Below are 20,366 nucleotides of genomic sequence, written 5' to 3'. Positions count from 1 at the left end.
CTCCAGTGTCGTCCCTTTCTAGATGGTGCACCTATCTAAATGCTTTTGTGTAAACATTGTGAAATATTTAAATTCAAAGATTAAAAATACTTAACATGACTATGTCATGAAAATAATTTGAAGCATTAACAGTTGCCTTGATATATTTTTGCATTTGAAGAAATAAATTTATAAAGAATGAAAAATAAAATTTAATCGCTATACAAACCAGGTTCATGAAGCCGATGCTTGTCTGGTGTTAGCTAACAAATACTGCCAAGATCCTGATGCGGAAGATGCTGCTAATATAATGAGAGTCATCTCTATCAAGAATTACTCGGATGATATCAGGGTTATTATTCAATTGATGCAGTATCATAATAAGGTAGGTTTTATCGAACATAAATTACTATGTCCTTCTTCAAAAACGATATAATATGATTGAAATATCGGAGCTATAATTCAATCATATTGTTTCACTAGCTGGAATTTTGCTCTTTATATTTCTACTAAATGTCATACGAATTCGAATAGCTTCTTTTTCGTATTCATTTAATGTATAATTGCAAGTTTTGAAACTATTCATCGAGGTAGGAATATTCCATTTTTTATGTTATTATTACTGTTGTGCGTCAGTTGTAGTTCTATTCTTCCATCATCGAAACATTGATTTTATATTACCAATTCTTCAATAGGCCTACCTCTTAAACATTCCATCCTGGGACTGGAAGCAAGGAGACGACGTGATATGTTTGGCGGAACTAAAGCTGGGTTTCATCGCGCAAAGTTGTCTGGCGCCTGGGTTCTCGACAATGATGGCCAATCTCTTCGCTATGCGGAGTTTTAAAACGGTCAGAATATTTTTGTATACTTCTTTTCATAGATCGTAGAATTAAGAAACTGTTTTTCTACAGGTAAGGTTATATCAATACTAATAACGTAATCTGTAATGATAAATTCACAATCAACTTCAAAAAAAGAATGAAATACTTTGAAAATTTTTCTTTAAATTTTACTTTCTAGTTAGTTTTTATTTAAACTATCCCAAAACTGCTACAGCACGGGATAAATATAGTAAAGTATGATTCAGTTCAAAATTTATTTGTAAGTGGTATCCCATGGGATAAATACAGTAAGTGTTAAACAAAATTGTAGTAAAACATATTTCTGCCACATTTCCACAGTCGAAACAAATGGTTAAATGGAAAAATGACTACTTAAGGGGTACTGGCATGGAGATGTATACAGACACGCTGAGTTCAGCATTTGTCGGCATGTACTTCATACGAGCCGCAGAGTAAGTGGCCGATACGGGAAATGGTGTGACGTAGTGTCACAGGACACATTGTATATGGCATTCGCCGTATGAAATAACCGTCTTGGCTTGAACATTAATTTAGTACCGTGAATATGTTAGTACAGCACAGGAGTTCCGTAGCACAATACCTCAGAACTAATATAGGACTTGATCCACAGTTACTCCATACAAAACGAGCGAAACGGAAAAGTTAAATGAGGGCCTAAAACTTAATAAATACCTTACTAAGGAACAGATCCTTAATATTTACTAAGCATTCCACCATTGTATAAAACTCCCCAAAAATCTTGAACATATCAAATATCCTATCTTTCCGCTTCGCTCCAAAAAATAACTTCCCCTAGACTAGTCCAAAGGCTGTGACTAACTATGCACGTGCTTCACCTCACAATTGGTTGATTACAGTCGCCAGACACGCAGGCTTGGCAGAACGATTACCTACAAGGGACCGGCTGTGAGATGTATACCGAAAGTTTGTCCACATCCTTCACAGGGATGACATTTGCTCAAGCTAGCGAGTAAGGATTGAGGATTTTTAATGCGCAGTTTATGAATACTTCTGCTATTGTTGACTAATAACTAATAATAACTTTGTAAATAAATAATATCCTTATTCTTTTAAAAGTTTGATCAAAACCTTTAAATTGTTTATAAAAGACGAAACAAAATTGCTTTGTCTGTACTTCTTTAAAAACATCTCTAATTTTCTATTTTTCCCTAAAAAAATTATCTTCTGTTTGCTTCTCTCCTCTTGTGTCAACTCTAAATATTAGTCAGTTCAAGAACAAAATATAATACAATATTATCTTCAGGTTATGTTTCACGAAGCTAAAGTTACTACTGTTGGCGATCGAGATTAAGGGTGAGGAAGGAGCGGACAGTAAGATCTCAATAAATCCAAGAAATGCGAAGATACACGCCAATACGCAAGGTTTTTTCATAGCGCAGTCTGCTGATGAGGTTAAAAGGTAATAATAATTCGGGTATGCATCTTTAAAGATAAGTGAAAATATTGTATACAAGCTCTAGCAAAGAAAAGAAGAAAAAGCATGTAATGATAAGAGTCACTTAAAATGAAGAGTCTCAGGTTGCTTTCTTTAAATACCTATTATTTTATTATAAACATTTTTACTTTTGAATTTATATTTTTTTGGTTTTTATGGCATTCAAATGCTTTATAAATATAAATTTATAAAGAATTTCTATTCTTTATAAATTTATAATGCTTTATAAATATAAATTTATAAAGAATAGAAATTCTTTATAAATTTATATTTATAAAGCATTTGAATGCCATAAAAACCAAAAAAATATAAATTCAAGAAAAGGTCGTGTTCCATCGTTACAATATTGTATTCACTGAAAAGTGCTTCATATTGGTTGAGATGGTTGTTAAATCATCTCAGTAGATGGCGCGGTGTGTCCCTTAAGACACATAAAACTGAAAGGATAGAATAAATTCGATTACTCGGGCGGGTCACGAGTGGCTGAGTTGGTTAGGCATCCGCCCCGGAATGGCGCGAAGGATGCGGGTTCGAGTCCCGCCTCGTGATCGAATTTTTTCTATTCTTTATAAATTTATATTTTTACTTTTTCTACTATCTAACATTTCATATTCCAGGGCCTGGTTTTACTGCAAAGCATGTCATGAGGATATAAAGGATGAGACACTGATCAAAAAGTGCAAATGCAAAAACTGTAAGATAATTTTACTTCTATTATTAGATGTGTTATATAGTATTAAATTACCGAATAGTAATCTCCCATGATCTAGAACAAGAATCTAGAATGGTTTATTATTTAAGAATATAACTCTGTGACATACTTTCTGGAAATATATGTTGTAACTCTGAGTTGAAACTGATATAGTCACAATCACTTGATGTTTTGTTATAAATGTCACACAGCAGGGCAATAACACAATAAACTATTAACATCACGCTGTATACTTTATGTGCGAGAAAATAATAATGTTCGGCTAAACTTTTAGTGACCGCGCACCAGCGGAAGCTCGGAGCCGATATAGGTAACTTGCACAACCCACCTAACCATAAAGATTGACGTTTTCTAATTATTTTTCGTGTATATATAATTTTGCGATGCTTTAGTGTTGTTGCGTCTGTTTACCGCAGACTGGGTCGGCTTGAAGGCATTCTGAACCGTGCATTCACTTATATTTAGCGATCATTGTGTATGTCTGCTCGCCAGCGATATGAAAACATGAAACGCATTTTGACACATTTCTGTGCCTCGCAGATTACTCTTGCTCAATTCTATATTCTATATATTGACAGCAATTAGTGCATCATACAGTATTTATATAAAAATATATTTAAAAAAATAATATTTTTCGTTTACCTACCACCAGCACAGTATAAACCATTGCAACATAGTATATAAATAAATATGATGCACTTCCGGTCCAGAAAGTATTGCATGACATTGAAAATGTAGAATTAAAACGCAATCTGCAAGATGCACTTGTCATTAAAACTCTAAACACTAATTAGTTCAATAAAACGCTGTGCAAATCCACGAAAGCATGTCTCAGACAGTCAGAGTTACTAAGGGCCAGAGAACTCCGTGAGGTGTGAGCTTGTACTCTATTCAAAGACTTTGTAAAACAGTTCAGGCTTTTCCGTGTTAATGACAGTCACTAACGTCCAAAATTCTACCAACGCCTTCCATTACATCACCCTTGAATCTGGTAGATTCAAAAGTGTTTCCATAAAGTCATCATCGCCATGTCTCATTGAATCTGCCATATTCAGCACCAGGATAAAATAGCGATCTACAAATCGAACAGGACATCAGTATTTGGATTTTTCCAGATGTCGGAATGATGATGATGCAGAGTGGGATGGTGAAACAAAGTAATACTTATCGAAGTGTTCCTGATGGTACGGAAAGCATAATAAATGGCCATTGCCGTACCTCACAATATAATACTTTGTTTGCAAACTAACCATCTCATATAAATCTACATTTAAGCTAAAGTACGCTAACTCACAAATGATGCTCCACGCAATTAGTATAGCAGTGCTACATCACTAGTGATTATTAATATAGTGCTTGAAGGTCACGTGGTAATGGGCAGTATGCCCATTATAGAGTCGATAAAGAGCACACTAAGACTTGTTTCGCTTATTAAAAAGTATATTGATAATAATTGGAGCATTCTATGGATATAATACAAAAACGCATATAATCTAATGGGATATTTTACTATATTTATGTGCCGGTGAAGCTTTGCATATGTTCCGCAATACGCATACTAATTGGCCTATTTCTTACCCGATCCTTACCAAATTTAATATGTTGTCCGCACAATTGTCATTTTCTAAAATTGTTGTTTCTCGGTTCAGTGGCGACATTCAGGAAAGGCGTACGAGCCGTCCAGATGGTTGGCCGGGCAAGTACGTAACTCAGCATTGGTATCAGTGTACTATATGTCGATGTGGTGTACGCAATGGTGCGGCCTAACTCGCCATGTCCATATATATCAATATCGTGTCCGTTATTATTGTCTTGTATACGTTATCTATGTGCATTTACAGCAGTTAGATGAATGTCTATTAGCCGATGTATCCATCGGAACGAGTGTTATAATTTTATTTTGATATTGTATGGTTACTGAATTATTGTCGATACGAATATTTTTTTCTAGGTATCATCTTATCGATTTCTAATTTCTGCATCGATAGACTCTGGTGTTGATGTTGTAAAGTCTTAGTTTTTATCGATTACTTGTGCTTGGATTATGATATTAATGTTTACCGATTATGTGTAGGGTATTTTAAATTAATTAGATGGTCCTTGATAGAAACATAAGGGCCCTGCAGTGGTTGATTGACGCTTCAGATTCCGTCGAAATGGTACTTGCTAAAATGTAATGTAAGAGTTCGATTTGTTATTTACATTCATAGTAATTTCAGTACATTCGGTGCCTCATTTGAATCAATCACATCCCTTAATTCATTATCATTACCCTCTTAGATATGTCATCGCAATTAAATAGAAAAGATTGAACTTGTCATAAACTAAATGCTGACTAACATTAGTGTAGGTTATAGAGTAGTGTAGGTGTTAGTGCACTCGCTTGTCAAATGTTTTAATGTTTATTGTAGATGTTGCATGGTGCATGTGATAAATGTTTTATTTAAAGTAAAATATAATATTAATTGATATAACATTGGTTTTACCTTGGTCCCCTGTAGACTTTGTTTATCCACATGTAAACTAAAATAGTGCCTTAATTATTCGACCAAGTTGAAATCTTAATTTTCTAAGTGTCATACATTATAAAATTTTGTTATATCTGACTACATGTTACTTGTCACACGCTGTATATTTGCGTCGTGAAGTAGAATGTATTTATCGACTGAGTGTTGTATAGGAATGCGAACATGTGCTGATGTTTTGCAGATGACCACCATCCTCCCCCCACCTTCACGCCGCCAGAGTTGCCCAAGAAGGTCCATCTTCGAGGTACATCTCAGAGTCCGAGGACTTGAGTGTTTTTTATTTTATTTTTTTATCATTGGCCCACACATACAGCCAGATACGCTTGCCCATAGGTAAAAATATTGCACTTAGCTGCTTGACCATGCATTCATAGACAGCACCGAATTGGCGGAAAGCCACAGGAGATCAGAAGTTGGCTTGAGTCGAGCATGAACCTGACGACGTAGATACCGCTCGGCGCTTCTACGGGTGCATTCCGAATTCTGACACATAGAACGATCTAGAAGGAATCGAATTACATTTGTTTAAATTACCAGAGTGCAATAAGCTATGCAATACACGAAGCCAATGTATCCTTGTTTCTGCATCACACTATCACAGATTGTTATTGCAAATGTCCTTTAAATTAAAGTGTTCATTGACCTGTGCTTCTTGGTTAACTCTAAAGCGGATGTTACTATCATTCTGGCTTGCCACCCTTTGCCGAGCCTTGCAAGTATCCATGACATTGCATCTTAATTAATGTATTGATATTGATTGACTAATTTATATTGGTGTCTGAATGCAATATATGCTTCTGTCGTAGATTGATATTATTTATAAATTTAAGAACTTGATAAACTGCTTTTGTAGCTAATAATTTTGATTTTTTTAAAAACGTGGGATTAATAATTATTATTTTTTTAATATTAATGCAGGCAGTGAAGTAGCCCGAGATCGAGGGGAAGATATAAGCCGTAAGTATTTTCAGTAAATTGTTTACATTTAAATCAATTTATGTATTTTTATTCTTATGTAACTTCACATCTAGATTATCTCTCTTGACTTAGAAAACCTAGCTCTCTCCATCGTTTTAACACTTTTTATCGGTTTACTACTTCTGGATATAATTGACTAATCTGTGAGTTGAAATTACAAATAATATAAACCTTGACTTAATTAACAAGTTCTGCAACAAGCCTTAAATGTAGCCAACTTCCATACCATTAAATAACCTCAAAATGTTATCAGTGATCAATAGAAACCATCGCAACGCCGCGCCAACAACGCTCATTTCGCCCATGGCTAACCAGCTAATGAACTCGACAACAACGAGACAAGTGAATAAGGTGAAGCCAAACGTAACGAGAGCACCGCCTGAGACGTAAGTCATTTATTTCTTAAAATCCTCGCAAAAAGAAAGGTAAATTAGTTAAGGATTCGCTAAAGAAAATTGCCCTAGATGCTAAGGTTATATCAATTCTTTTCTGGTAACATTAACTGGCTAAAATGCCAATATTTTTTTCTGGTAATATTGACTGGCTAAAATGCTTCCAATTTCGAATATTGTTCAATATTGAGGACGGGTTACCTTTTGGGTATACATAGGAATCGAACGGGTTATTGCTGGTGCAATATAATTGAGATGTATGTATAAAAGTTCCTTCTCTTCTAAAGATAACTTTTGGTAACGGTTACATTTGTGTATTTTTATGTCAACAAGCCTAATACACGAAGACACTTTTAGCATAGGAAACCTGAATAAGCGAAATAGTTTTAAATTAGTTTATAATTATTATCCAACTTAATTAGGACATATTTACTGTCAATTCCACCAGGATCACAGCCATAATTTTTATCTGGTTGCTAAAATTAATACAACATCATCGAGAGCGCACATATCTATTCAAAACCGATTTCATACTAACTTTAATAATGTCTTCAGTTACAATTATAAAAGTTTTCCTGATTTCGGCTTTGGTTGGGTAGCTATCATACAATCTTATTTTTAACTTGCCCCCTTATCTTTAAATTTCTCGCAATTTAGGTTACCTTGATGTGAACCTGTGCTTTTTATGATTTCTTCCCGATTCAACAGTTTAATTTCGATTATGTCGGCTCTAAATGTGTGTATAATAAACTTTTCTTAACGTTTACTTTATTTTTATATGGCGCTTCATTAATTGAATTTAAATGTCTATGTTGTTTATAAGTGATTTCATGGGCACGATGCACTATGCACGGCACTGAGTCGAATACTTCATGACTGTTAGAATATACTAGGTCCTATTCTACGCACGATTACCGAGGCTCCTGAAAACATTGGAGAATATTTGACCCTGTTTACAGGAATCAGCAAGAGCAAGATACGAATTACCAAGCCTATCACCTAGCCTACGAAGTGAAAAAACTCATGTAATTCCAGAATTTATTTTCCAATTATTTTACTCCGTAGATAAGACTTTACTGTAGAAGTTAGTCGTTAGAGCTTTGGTATGGTGACCAGTTTTATTTCGATGAAATGTGATCTGTATGCACTCGATAGCAGCACGGCACTAAATTTTTGACTGAAAGCTTAGAATTTAGAACATTTTGTAGCGATCAGTTGCGTATAGAATATAGTGTAGTTAGTTAAACGTATATAACGTAGTAAGTTTTCAGCACTGTTTAGTATTGCAATACACGGCTAAATGGATTGTATTTTGATTATTTTACGCAATAGTTTGCTCGAATTTTTACCTCAACTTATGCGATTTCCCTTTTTTCGCATATTATTTTTTACTAAGTTTTCAAAAGGATAATGACAAATTTTAATATCGCATCACAATAACCGAAGTGCATTATAACTAACATTATCTTAACTCCTATCCTTTTGGAAAATTAGTGGCTATGAAATTTCAATTTATTTTCACTTTTGTTATTTTTCAATATTTCACCCTTGATAAATATTGAAACATGAATCACTAAGGCAAGACAAATTAACGAATAGAATATAACGTTAATTACTTCATTGTACAGAAACAATTCATACACATAATTACTGCACGTTTTAGTTCCGGTTTCCCGCCAAAACTCTGAGTGACATTTATTTTTTTTAATATTGACAGGCCAACGAGTCGGAGTAGCGGTGGTAATCAAAATAGTAATGGTGTCAGTTTGCCAGCCGGTCTGGCGGACGACCAGTCGAAAGACTTCGATTTTGAAAAGACTGAAATGAAATATGACTCTACAGGAATGTTCCACTGGAGTCCCGCCCGAAATCTAGAAGATTGTATACTAGTACGTATCTCAATACTGTTGGACATTAGTTATTAATTTATCAGAAAGTAGCTCAAAAAACGCAGTCATTTAGTTTATAAGATATAAAAATATTTGTTAATGCAAGGCAAAAATTAAGATACCATAGAATGCGTAAATATATAATTTTTATTAGTTCCACAGTATCTTGTACATGTGCAATCAAAATGTACCTTGCACTTGTATGTACCATTTTCCAGGATATTTAAATTAAATATTACATTTTCTTAAGATATTATATCTTTCTCCTTCTAGGATAGAAATCAAGCAGCAATGACCGTACTGAACGGTCACGTCGTAGTGTGTTTATTTGCGGATCCGGATTCGCCGCTAATCGGTTTGAGGAATCTCGTAATGCCGCTGAGAGCGTCCAATTTCCACTACCACGAGCTGAAGCACGTCGTCATCGTGGGCAGCGTCGACTATATCCGCAGGGAATGGAAGATGTTGCAGAATCTACCAAAGATATCTGTTTTGAATGTGAGTTATGCTTTTGTTTATTTCAATACTTGGCCAAGTGCCAAGTGATGACACAATCTGCGGAGCGGATAAATACGTAAAAATTGGAAGCATGAGTTTAGAAATTAAATGACGTTTGAACGTACTTTAGGTAAGTATATGAGAGTATATATTATTTTCCCACTAAAAATCCGACTGTGCAGATATGTTTTCTCAAATGTTTATTTCAGATTGAAAAAAAAACGACGTGTGGCACTCGGGGACTGCCGCGGTAAAGCTATTGCATGCTATGCCTTCAAGACACACCTCCGCCCGTCGGAGTGGGGGAGCGTGAGGTTTTTTCGTTACGGAATTTCTCGATTCGGTCCCCGCGCTCAAGGCCCGCAATAGAAGCTATGCAGTAGCTTAAAAAAACATGTTCATGAATTTTATTTAATTGAACCGTTTTGTAAAAATAAAATTTTATTGATAAGACTATCAATAAAATTGTATTTCGACTATGACATTCATACCCAAACTAAACTATGTACAAAACAACATCATCCAGGCCCGTTACTCCGCAGGGTTCACCGCTAAGCCGAGCCGACTTGCGTGCAGTGAACGTGAACCTGTGCGACATGTGCTGCATCCTGTCAGCGAAGGTGCCATCCAACGATGACCCGACGCTGGCGGACAAGGAAGCTATCCTGGCTTCGCTGAACATCAAGGCTATGACGTTCGACGACACGATCGGCGTGTTGAGTGCCGGGGCCACGAACGGGGCCAGCGCTGCGCCCGCGCCGCCCGGCGCTTCGCCCGCGCCCGTGCTGCTGCAGCGGAGGGGCTCGGTGTATGGCGCTAATGTGCCGATGATCACTGGTTAGTATGGAGTGATGCGCTGCTCGTGCGATAAATCACAAATAACACTGTGGCGCTTCGGTCGCCGGTACAATAATACTGGTAATGTTTACGTCGTCGATTTTTGTCGTCGAAATTCAATTTATGTTCATGTTCAACAAAAATAAAAAAAACGACGTGTGGCACTCGAGGACTGCCGCGGTAAAGCTATTGCATGCTATGCCTTCAAGCCACACCTTCACCCGTCGGAGTGAGGAGCGTGAGGTTTTTTCGTTACGGAATTTCTCGATTCGGTCCCCGCGCTCAAGGCCCGCGAAAGAAGCTATGCAATAGCTTAAAATTAAATATAGGTAATTAAAAATGCAATTTCAACAAAATGTTAAAATATATAACTTAGCTTCTCGGTTAGTAACAAACTGCCAACTGCCAACCCGGTATAAAATCGCATGTATTCTTTTTTTTAGATTTAAACCTCTGACTTTCAACAATCTTATCCATTTTAAGAGAGCTAGAAAAAAAAAGAAAAGACGATTTTTTTATTTAATTCGCAGAGCTGGTGAACGACAGCAACGTGCAGTTCCTGGACCAGGACGACGACGACGACCCGGACACGGAGCTGTACCTCACGCAGCCCTTCGCCTGCGGCACCGCCTTCGCTGTCAGCGTGCTCGACTCGCTTATGTCCACTGTGAGACTTCTTGTTTATTGTTATTTTTTCATATATTGTACTGTTTTTATGTGTTAAATATGGATATTGTGTAGAAGTAAAGTACAAATTACTTCAAAGATAGAATTTGCAGGCAGGTTTCACACCTTCTAGATGTGTTCTGCTGTTTGTCAGTTAAATAGACAATCAATTTATGAAAATAAAATTTTAAGAGAAGATTAACAGGATAACAGCGATATTTCAAAACGGTAAATTTGTTTTATCTTGTAGATGTATCTGCCCTAATATTATAAAAAAATTGTTTGAATTTTTGTGTTATTATGACTTGTACAGGATAAAGTGAACCTCTTGGTTTTAAAATTTCTTTCACTTTTATAACACCAAATATCAATGTTATATCATCTTACACCATTAAATTATAACAAACTGAATTTCCAGACGTACTTCAACCAAAACGCGCTAACGCTAATCAGATCACTGATAACGGGTGGTGCGACGCCAGAACTGGAACTGATATTGGCTGAAGGAGCCGGCCTCCGCGGTGGTTATTCTACGCCTGAGAGTTTGGCTAATAGGTATGCTTTTAGTAGATATTAAGTAAATAAATTTATGTTATTTGTGTAAGATTTCCTTAGTGTTATTTTTATTATTTTTGTACTATTTCTAATTTGGTTATAAGTGTGAAAATAAGTTTGTGTTTTTTTTCACATATTCTGATCTGAAAGAAGTTGAGCTACGAGCTCGGGTTTACTTATAATGAATATTTTAAATATTTTTATTCTATTTACTTTACAAATTACTACTGGTCCTAACTAACAAAATATTGTAGTTATTTTCTCACTTGCTCTCAAGCGAAAAAGTATTGTCATCGTCCATTATTGCTTACACATTATTAATACACAGGGACAGATGCCGCGTCGGCCAAATTTCCCTCTACGATGGGCCACTAGCCCAATTCGGCGAGGCGGGAAAGTACGGTGACCTGTTTGTAGCCGCACTACGCACGTACGGCATGCTCTGCATCGGCCTGTACCGGTTCCGAGACACGTCCTCCACGTGTGACGCGAGCAGCAAGCGATATGTGATCACCAACCCGCCCGATGACTTCTCGCTGCTGCCCACTGATCAGGTTAGGGCATTTTCTCATTAAACTACAGGGATGCCGCGTTGGTCAAATCTCGCTTTGGTGGACCACTAGCCTAAGATATCCCTCCACGATGGGACACTTGCGCAAGGCGAGTATTACGACCTGTTAGTGCTCATGCTCTGCATCGTCCTATATCGGGTCCGTGACATTTGTGTATAATTACTTCAATATTTCATCTTTGACACTGTTTGAGAAGTTCTGGGTTCGATTCCCAAGTTTATTATTAGTCATTTTAATATAAAAAGAGGTAATCTATTCTTGAAAGATATTTGTTCTATTAAAAGTGTAGCTCTGTAAAACCATACATTCCGAACCCTAAATTCCGTATCCTGCTTGCCAGATAGCATCATCGCCACTCACTCCAAGCGCTCAAACTAGCGTCATTACAAAAAAGGGCGATTTCGTTTGCGAATGCTAAATAACGCGGTAAATTTTACAATGAGATCACTTTCGTTAGCGGAGTCTAATTACGAGGCGAATTTACCAATAAGAGCAATTTTCCGAGGTTACGAGGATACAGGTTAAGAACGCGGTGTTGCAGGTGTTCGTGCTGATGCAGTTCGACCCGGGCGTGGAGTACCGCGCGAGCCGGCGCGCGGGGGGCGGGGCGGGGGGCGGGGCGGGCGGGGCAGGGGGCGGGGCCGACGACGCCTCCTGACTATTGCTGTGCAGCGCCCTCACCGACGGCCCCTACTCCTACATCTAGCCGCTCTAGCCGCTGGGGGCCGCCGCCAGACCGACAATCCCGCACACCACCGCTCCTTGCCTTTTTTGTTCCCTCTGTTTTTTCGTTCCGTTTTGTAGTGCCGATGTTTTATATGGGTTCAGGTACTTTTTTTGTTTTGTTTTGTAGTACCGTCCCCTAAGTGGAAGTCTATGGGTTCAGATTAGGTGCCCTTTTGTTTTCTATGATTTAGCTGACTTTTTGTTATGTCCTTTTCTGTTCTGTTAGTGCTTCTTTTCGGTTCTTGGTTCTTAATAATTTATCTTGAGTTCATTTTTTTATCTATCTATTGGTACCGGTTTGTTTTGCGGGAGTAATAGTTGTTTGTCACAATTTCAGCTCGGAAAAGCGATAACATTTATAAATCTGTTTTCCTTACGTATAATTAAATTTTGAAACGGTTTGAGTGAGATGAGACGCAAAATTTAAGTATCCGTAAGCAAAATGTGACAATACTTTATAATGTACAGCTGAATTTGTGACGTATAATTTATTATTCAGTGACTATACTATGGGATAAGTAAACTTTGGCTGCACACACCCAAATCGGAATTATCCCCCACGATCCGAACAGTGTACGCACTTTCCGTTTATTTTTCATTTTAAGGCACTTTCTTACCTACACTTGCTTATCGATACTTCAGTATGAACACTGCAATTAATGGATAAAGACGGGTCGGACAAATGTACACATTATTCAAATCGCGTATAGTTAGAGAAGCTTTCGATGTCGTGAATCTTAGGTATGTTAGAATGTTACAAGATTAGACCTTGCATATATTATGGTACTTTGAATCGTGTGTTCGTTTGTCCTACCTCGATACTATTTACCGATGAGGGAACATTTATATTAACCGGCAAAGGAAATGAACCTTTTAAACTTTTAATTGCAAGACCCAATTAAGAAGACATAATATAAGGTACTGCATATAATAAACATAATATATCTAGTACGTCCATTCCTTATTCTCTAGAATATAACGTGCTAATCATATAAGTTTTCTTAAATATGTATAAGCATTTATACTCATCGACTGAATGATTGAAGTTAATCATGCATAGTTCATATTTAATTGTGATTTAAGACAATCGTTATTAGTTTTTATAATTGAATTCGAATTTTATTAAATTAGATTAAGGCTTGTTCACATCTCGATCTTATGCACACGATTGTAGTTTGCATACGATTTATTTGCTCATGAGTATTTAGTACGATATACATTAGAACATTCTTTAGGGTTATTTGTTTTTAATTGTATTCTACTCTCGGCTTATTATCTGCACATGTATTTAATTTTGCGTTATAGTACATTATTAGCGTTCACCTTTATTTTTTAATAAATATTTTAATATTTTTGTTTTTCTTTTATTTTGTTTTTTGTTTTTATTTTTACATCCTAAACGGGCGGGGATTGTCAAAGTGGACGTGAAAAATGGCGCTGCACACAAAAGAAAAATGAACTGAACCATTGTGAGTTATGTCAATGGGTGTTACAAAATGCTGAATGCAAGTGTAAAATAATGCAAACAGTGTGATATTATTTTCGAATCGTCGTTGTTATTAGGGCTTCAGAAGCCTGCGGTGTATTTAGTGTTAACTCCGGGTGCTTTGACGATTGTGGACTTCTTTCATAGACAGTTGAATGTATTAGATATATTTAGTGATGCCAATTAATTGTGCGTTGGGCGAAGTTACACGCTGCCGTAAACATAATCACTAGATATTTAATGATACCTTTACCAAAGTGTATTTCGACACTTAACACTATATTTCACTTACTGTACAAATTTCCTTTCTTCTGTCTTACAGTCGCAAAACATCGAAACACGACATAAGACGACTCCAACGCGTCTAACAATTAATTAGCATCACTTCGCTTAGACATTATTAGATTATTAATTAACACATTTGCCACATCTTTAGTGATTCATCGTAAAGTTAAACATCGACATAAGTACCTTGTGCATTATGAAGCAGTTTCCACGTGCAGGATATTTGACAAATTTTATGAAATAAGTATATATTCGGAAATTGTTCAAATTGTGCTTACACACTTAATCACGTTATATAAATAAGTGCGCTTGAAAATTGTAATGGTTAGGAGTCGAGGTTTGTCAATTATCCTGTAGAATGCATCGTGTAGATATAAAATACGATAAATTGTTTTAGAGTTCTTTATTTTTAAACGATCACATAGTTTTAAATAAAGTTCATATACCTATGACACCAATTCACCGTGTTCTTACTTACAGTTACATATATAGAATAGATAAAAACCGGCCCTAATTAGGTAAATGCGTACGTTTTCTTTCACGTGTGTGTGTGTGTTGTGTGCGACGGTCCAGGAGTAATAAACGCATTAGATTTAAAGGAATTGAATGAAATACTGCCATATTTTTGTAATGCCGCGACACTCGGTCCATACCAATGTCAAAATACCCTTAAGGATATAAAGTACAAAGTCTCTGAGGCTCATTCTTTGTGGAAATGGGAGAAATGAAAATGCATCTAATGGTACCTCTACGTTATGTCGCAACAGCGGTTATTTTTAAATGTTGCGATGTTCGAAAATTCTATCTCGAAACTCGCCTAAATTTTTTCCTTTGTTTTTTTTTTATTCGTTTTAAACGAATGATATAATAAGTACCGACACTCGCGTAACAAGCTTACAAGGAAATCGTTAATAAATAAATTAATACGTCGTCAAATCACTAATCACGGAACACGCGAAATTATTATTATAAGTAAGTAAAAGTAATAAGTAAGAGATGGAAATATGTATAAAATTGAGATGGTTGTGCACGATAGATATTATTAATTCAAATTATCGAAAGTTTATGTTAACGTTTTAATGAGATTTAAACAAGTCGACCAAACAATACTTTTAGGTTACAGGCGAGCGGACACTAGTCTGAAATCTTTACTATACCAGGGAATACGTTGTTTCTGTTGGTTCGAATAGGTAGAAACCATTGCATGCCACAGGAAGCCCATAGCCGCCAAACTAGGTTTAGGTGTATACGTTAAAATTTAAATCACCGATCTATATTGTAATTAATGTAGTGTGTTGTACATAGTCATACGTAATTTTGTATTTAAGAATTTTTTCCTCATCTCCTTCGCATTAAAATAGTTACTTACGGCTGCTTTAAAGTTAATATTTGAGAATACTGTCGTGTGTAGTTTGTTGTGAACTAGGCTTATAGTTAACTGTATGCTAGTAAGAATAGAGTTCGGACGTCTCAATGTAAAAATGTAAAATACACGCTAAATAGATATTTTGGATTAATTACGAGTTATAAACTAAGATTATGATAAATGACGATTTTCCTTTAATATTTTTATACAGCATTACAGATATATATCGCAATTAAAAGTTTATAGAGGTGGATCGGTGTGCAATTTAAAATAGTGTCTAAATTTGTATAATCGCCTTATCGAGAGAGAATATAGCCCAATGTCCTGCGTGTTTGCTTGAGATTGTCGTACGTAATTTTTAACGATGTGTGACTCGTGAGTCGTATGAATCGTGTTGCTAGGTGTAAATTGTATCACTATTTGTCATTGTTTTCATCCATGGATCCAGTTTGGTAAAACCATCCATACTATACTACCATCGACCATTCGTAATTCGTAGTACCTACCTTTTCTCTAACTATAAATTCTGTAAAAAGTTATTAACTGTCCTAATGTACACGGTACACTACATTTAACAAATTGGATCTTAAATATCATAGCCTTTGTTATTGTAAACCAAGTTTCACATCTTGACTTTCAATAATTCTGTGCCAATCGGAATACTTATCACAATTTCTTCATTATACTATATTATTCATTCTTCACTCAATTTTCTGTGCACACGCACAAAAATTATTTAGATATAATACCATTAAATATCACGGGTAAAGATGTTCGGTTCAATTCTGATATTGTTATATTAGTTCCTGTATTGATCACGATTGCTAATCAACGATATTCAGGCAAGTTAACGACGCGACGTCTAATTCGATATCAATCACATAATGCCTATTTGTAAGTACATAGGTAGTTTCATGTTCAGTGTGCATTAAAATCCTAGATTTAACATCATTGTTGACTATTGCTAATAGCTTGAGGTTGTTAACGTTTTTAGAACAGATTGAATTTTTTATGTACTATATATACGTATATGAAATCTTAAACGCTCTACGAATATTCGCTAGACCATTTTTGTAAGCTGATGCCATCTATTCTAACGTTACACGCATAGTCTTCTCTTAATTAACGTAGTATCAATATATAATGATGGCTGTGAGGTAAATAAAATTATAACATTTTATTATATTATATATAAATTAAAATAGTACTTAACTAATATCACGATTGCTCTCTGGCAATGACGGTCAGACGCTGCCCTTTTCGTTCTGAGTTGGCACTGGTGTACCCGTGTACCGGTGTCCGGTGTCCGGTGTCTGGTGTCCGGTGTCCGGTACGGTGTGTGGCACACGCGTCCATACGGAATCTAGACTGCCCAAACGTTAAATGGTCTAACCCTAAGCTTAAATTTAACCTCTTATGAATTCTAGGTATTAAGAGTTATAGATATTTAAAATCATTCTAATAAACACTAACGCTTGATCATTAAAATAATACCAGTGCCAAAGCTAAACCTTCGTGTGGCCATCAAACAGCTGAATATATTTAAATTTGTAATACGCAGAATAAAAATTATGTATCTATTTAAACCAAGCTTATTTTTGCCTCAATATAGAAGTCGTCGTAGATGTTGACAGCCCTAGTATTTAAGCTTGCTGCGTTTCTTGTATTACTTATACATTATAATTTACTAGTCCATTTATGTCATTATTTTTACAGACACACCTGACACTTGAAATATTAAACGAGAAAATCTAATGAGTTCTCTTCAAGAGTGCTACAGAGGATATTTAAATAAATGTGTACGTTTTAAAGTATGATGCTGTGGTGGCCACATTGTAGCGGTGAACAGGCGCAATAGATAATTCAGTCCAAAGTGATCAACGATCGATAGAACCGCCTTTTAACGGGTTTGATAGGCTGGATTATTGTTGCAATTTTTATTGCATCGTAGCCCTAAACTTTGGTCCGAAAAACTTAGCGTAGGTAACAACAAACATTGGACAAAACATTTCTTCAGGCGCATTAATTATTATTACTATTAAGTTTGGTTTCGACCAAAATGCTTCATAAAAATATATCTTCATATATACGTTGATTAAAGGTAAAGTTATGCAAATTCAGTGCAATAAAAAATATATAATATTATGTTGATAAGCATTTAAAATGAGCAATAATCAAATAGAAATGGTGGTATTATTTGACCTCATTATTTTGCATTATTAATTCTTATTTTAGACACCTATTAGTTTAATTGTTGCTCATTTAAAACATCTTAACTTTACATAGTTTAATGCCTCGACACAAATCTTAATAGCAACATTTTCATTTATTTTATTCTCGTAATGAAAATGTTGCTTTATGCACAGAAGCAATTGCAAAATGATTATTGACTGCACAACGCGGGCAAAATTACCTGACTGTTTCAAATATGTATCACACCACAAGAACAAATTATTTAATATTGTTGATGTTGATTGTTAATAAATTGCAAATAATGTAAATATCAAATAAATTCTGTATTTGTATTTGAACATTGTGTTTGATTTTTCTCCAAAAATACCTCTTGCTACACCAAATTGAATCTGTATGTCTTTTATATGTAGAGGAGCTAAGCTCTGTTTCCTGTTGACACTTGAGTTGTTTATTTTTTATGCTTTATATACATTTGAGTTAAATAAGTGAACTTCTATATTGTGTATCTATAAATTCTATGTAAGTACCTATCTATATTCTCATAACTTCATACTGACCGATTTAGATCACAAATCTTACCTATTATAAACCACTGAAAATTTTTAATGAAAGTATTAATTAATATAAATCGCTGCCTGAACTGCTGATGCTGAAGCCTGAACCACGGTAATACTGTGCCTGAACAGTGTAAGAAACTAAGGAAAATGGAAATGCAGCGATTTTACGATATTATTTTTAGGTCCAAGGATCGTTAGGACTTAGGAGGCATGAAACTTGAAAATGATCTGTGAAATAGCGTGCTGACTGCTGGAGCTGGTCTAGTATTTAGGACTAGTATTTTATTATCTGTGATGCTGGTACCTATCTAGTTACTCTTAGGAAAAATTGCGATCAAATTGCGATAGATTTCGCGATATTTAAAATGTTTTACAAGTTTATTAGTTACTTACTTAATATCTTAAGAACTACACTACCGATTTTAAAAATGATCCAATATTGCAGTTGGATATATTATACCTATTGTGACTCATAAATGCTTTACGCCTAATACACCAGGGCCAATTCCTTCCAGAATTATAAAAACCTAAAAAAATAGTAGTAGGATGAAACCCATTAGAAAAGGAAGGGAATGTGATAAAAATTAAAGGAAAAATAAATTACAGACAATCCGAGTTCGGGAAGTGGGAGGGGGGGAGCTTTTAAGGCTAAAAAATGGTTTCTCTGGATTTCCGTAAAACTACAAGTCCTATGGAAAAAAATTCAATAGCAAAGTTGTAGGTAATAAAAAGTTCTACAACTTTTCTATTAACAATTTTTTCACATAACCTCAAAATTTTGGTGAAAAATTCAAAAAACCAAGTTTTTGGTTTTTTATTTACTTATATCTTTTTCAAAAAACATTTTCTACAAAATTTGGTGAAAACTTACTTTATTATGTCCCAAATACACTGTAATTTATTTGATTGAAAATATTTCTTTTGAAATGTTAACGAAAAGCCGATACAAGAGAAAATAAAGAGTTCGAGAAGTGTGCCTGATTTAGTAAAAGCTCATTATCACAATTTTTGTATGCATTTTCTGAGTAAATTTACTATGCTAATTTACATTATATTTTACACCATCAGAAAGTAGATATTTCAGCGAACAAAAAGCCCCCAATTTTTTTTAAAAAAGCTGATATTTTGACTTCAGAATTTTCGATTGAAAATTTGGTTGTTTTTTTGGCATTAAGTTGAAATAAGGCGAAAAAATAAATATTTTCAATCAAATAAATTACAGTGTATTTGGGACATAATAAAGTAAGTTTTCACCAAATTTTGTAGAAATTTTTTTTTTTTGAAAAAGATATAAATAAAAAACCAAAAACTTGGTTTTTTGAATTTTTCACCTAAATTTTGAGGTTATGTGAAAAAATTGTTAATAGAAAAGTTGTAGAACTTTTTATTACCTACAACTTTGCTATTGAATTTTTTTCCATAGGACTTGTAGTTTTGTCGGAAATCAAGAGAAACCATTTTTTAGCTTTAAAAGCTCCCACTTCCCGAACTCGGATTGTCTGTAATTTATTTTTCCTTTAATTTTTATCACATTCCCCTCCTTTTCTAATTGGTTTCAACCTACTTCTATTTTCTTTTGTTTCAAAAATTATCGACCCTGGTCTATAACTGAACCGATTTGGATTAAATTTGGTATGAAGATAAACAGAACCAAGCACTGGCAGAATAGTTTAATTTGCCCAATATTATTAAAAATTAAACCATTAAAATCACCCTGTTAAAATAAAAGAGACATAATATTTGAGAAAATAAGTTTAATATTCATAAATTTTTCTTATATACAAAGCATACATATTATGCTATTAAATATTTGAAATCTAAATAT

General features: G+C 35.0%; 1 protein-coding gene across 12 annotated transcripts in view; it reads left to right on the top strand.

The window, feature by feature from the left end:
- LOC123693338 (calcium-activated potassium channel slowpoke) overlaps positions 1-14,008 on the top strand; it is a 44,146-nt gene extending 30,138 nt beyond the window's left edge. For 3 of the 12 annotated variants that reach the window (XM_045638384.1, XM_045638385.1, XM_045638383.1), the window contains exons 10-26: positions 212-364; positions 675-830; positions 1,703-1,815; positions 2,110-2,265; positions 2,919-2,995; positions 4,129-4,197; positions 5,723-5,785; positions 6,460-6,498; positions 6,773-6,905; positions 7,871-7,936; positions 8,629-8,800; positions 9,074-9,298; positions 9,841-10,135; positions 10,666-10,802; positions 11,220-11,356; positions 11,685-11,910; positions 12,470-14,008. In XM_045638384.1, coding sequence (XP_045494340.1) covers positions 212-364; positions 675-830; positions 1,703-1,815; positions 2,110-2,265; positions 2,919-2,995; positions 4,129-4,197; positions 5,723-5,785; positions 6,460-6,498; positions 6,773-6,905; positions 7,871-7,936; positions 8,629-8,800; positions 9,074-9,298; positions 9,841-10,135; positions 10,666-10,802; positions 11,220-11,356; positions 11,685-11,910; positions 12,470-12,586 — 2,334 coding nt within the window. In that variant the 3' untranslated portion in view covers positions 12,587-14,008. Of the gene's footprint in view, positions 1-211; positions 365-674; positions 831-1,702; positions 1,816-2,109; positions 2,266-2,918; positions 2,996-3,287; positions 3,324-4,128; positions 4,198-4,662; positions 4,714-5,722; positions 5,786-6,459; positions 6,499-6,772; positions 6,906-7,870; positions 7,937-8,628; positions 8,801-9,073; positions 9,299-9,840; positions 10,136-10,665; positions 10,803-11,219; positions 11,357-11,684; positions 11,911-12,469 lie in introns of all 12 variants that reach the window. The other 9 variants (XM_045638393.1, XM_045638386.1, XM_045638387.1 and 6 more) reach the window with 9 other exon arrangements.
- The last annotated feature ends 6,358 nt before the right edge of the window (positions 14,009-20,366 follow it).

This window comes from Colias croceus, chromosome 7 (assembly GCF_905220415.1).
Source record: "Colias croceus chromosome 7, ilColCroc2.1".
In the NCBI taxonomy this organism is placed as follows: Eukaryota; Metazoa; Arthropoda; class Insecta; order Lepidoptera; family Pieridae; genus Colias; species Colias croceus.
This window is presented reverse-complemented; position numbering and strand designations above follow the sequence as displayed.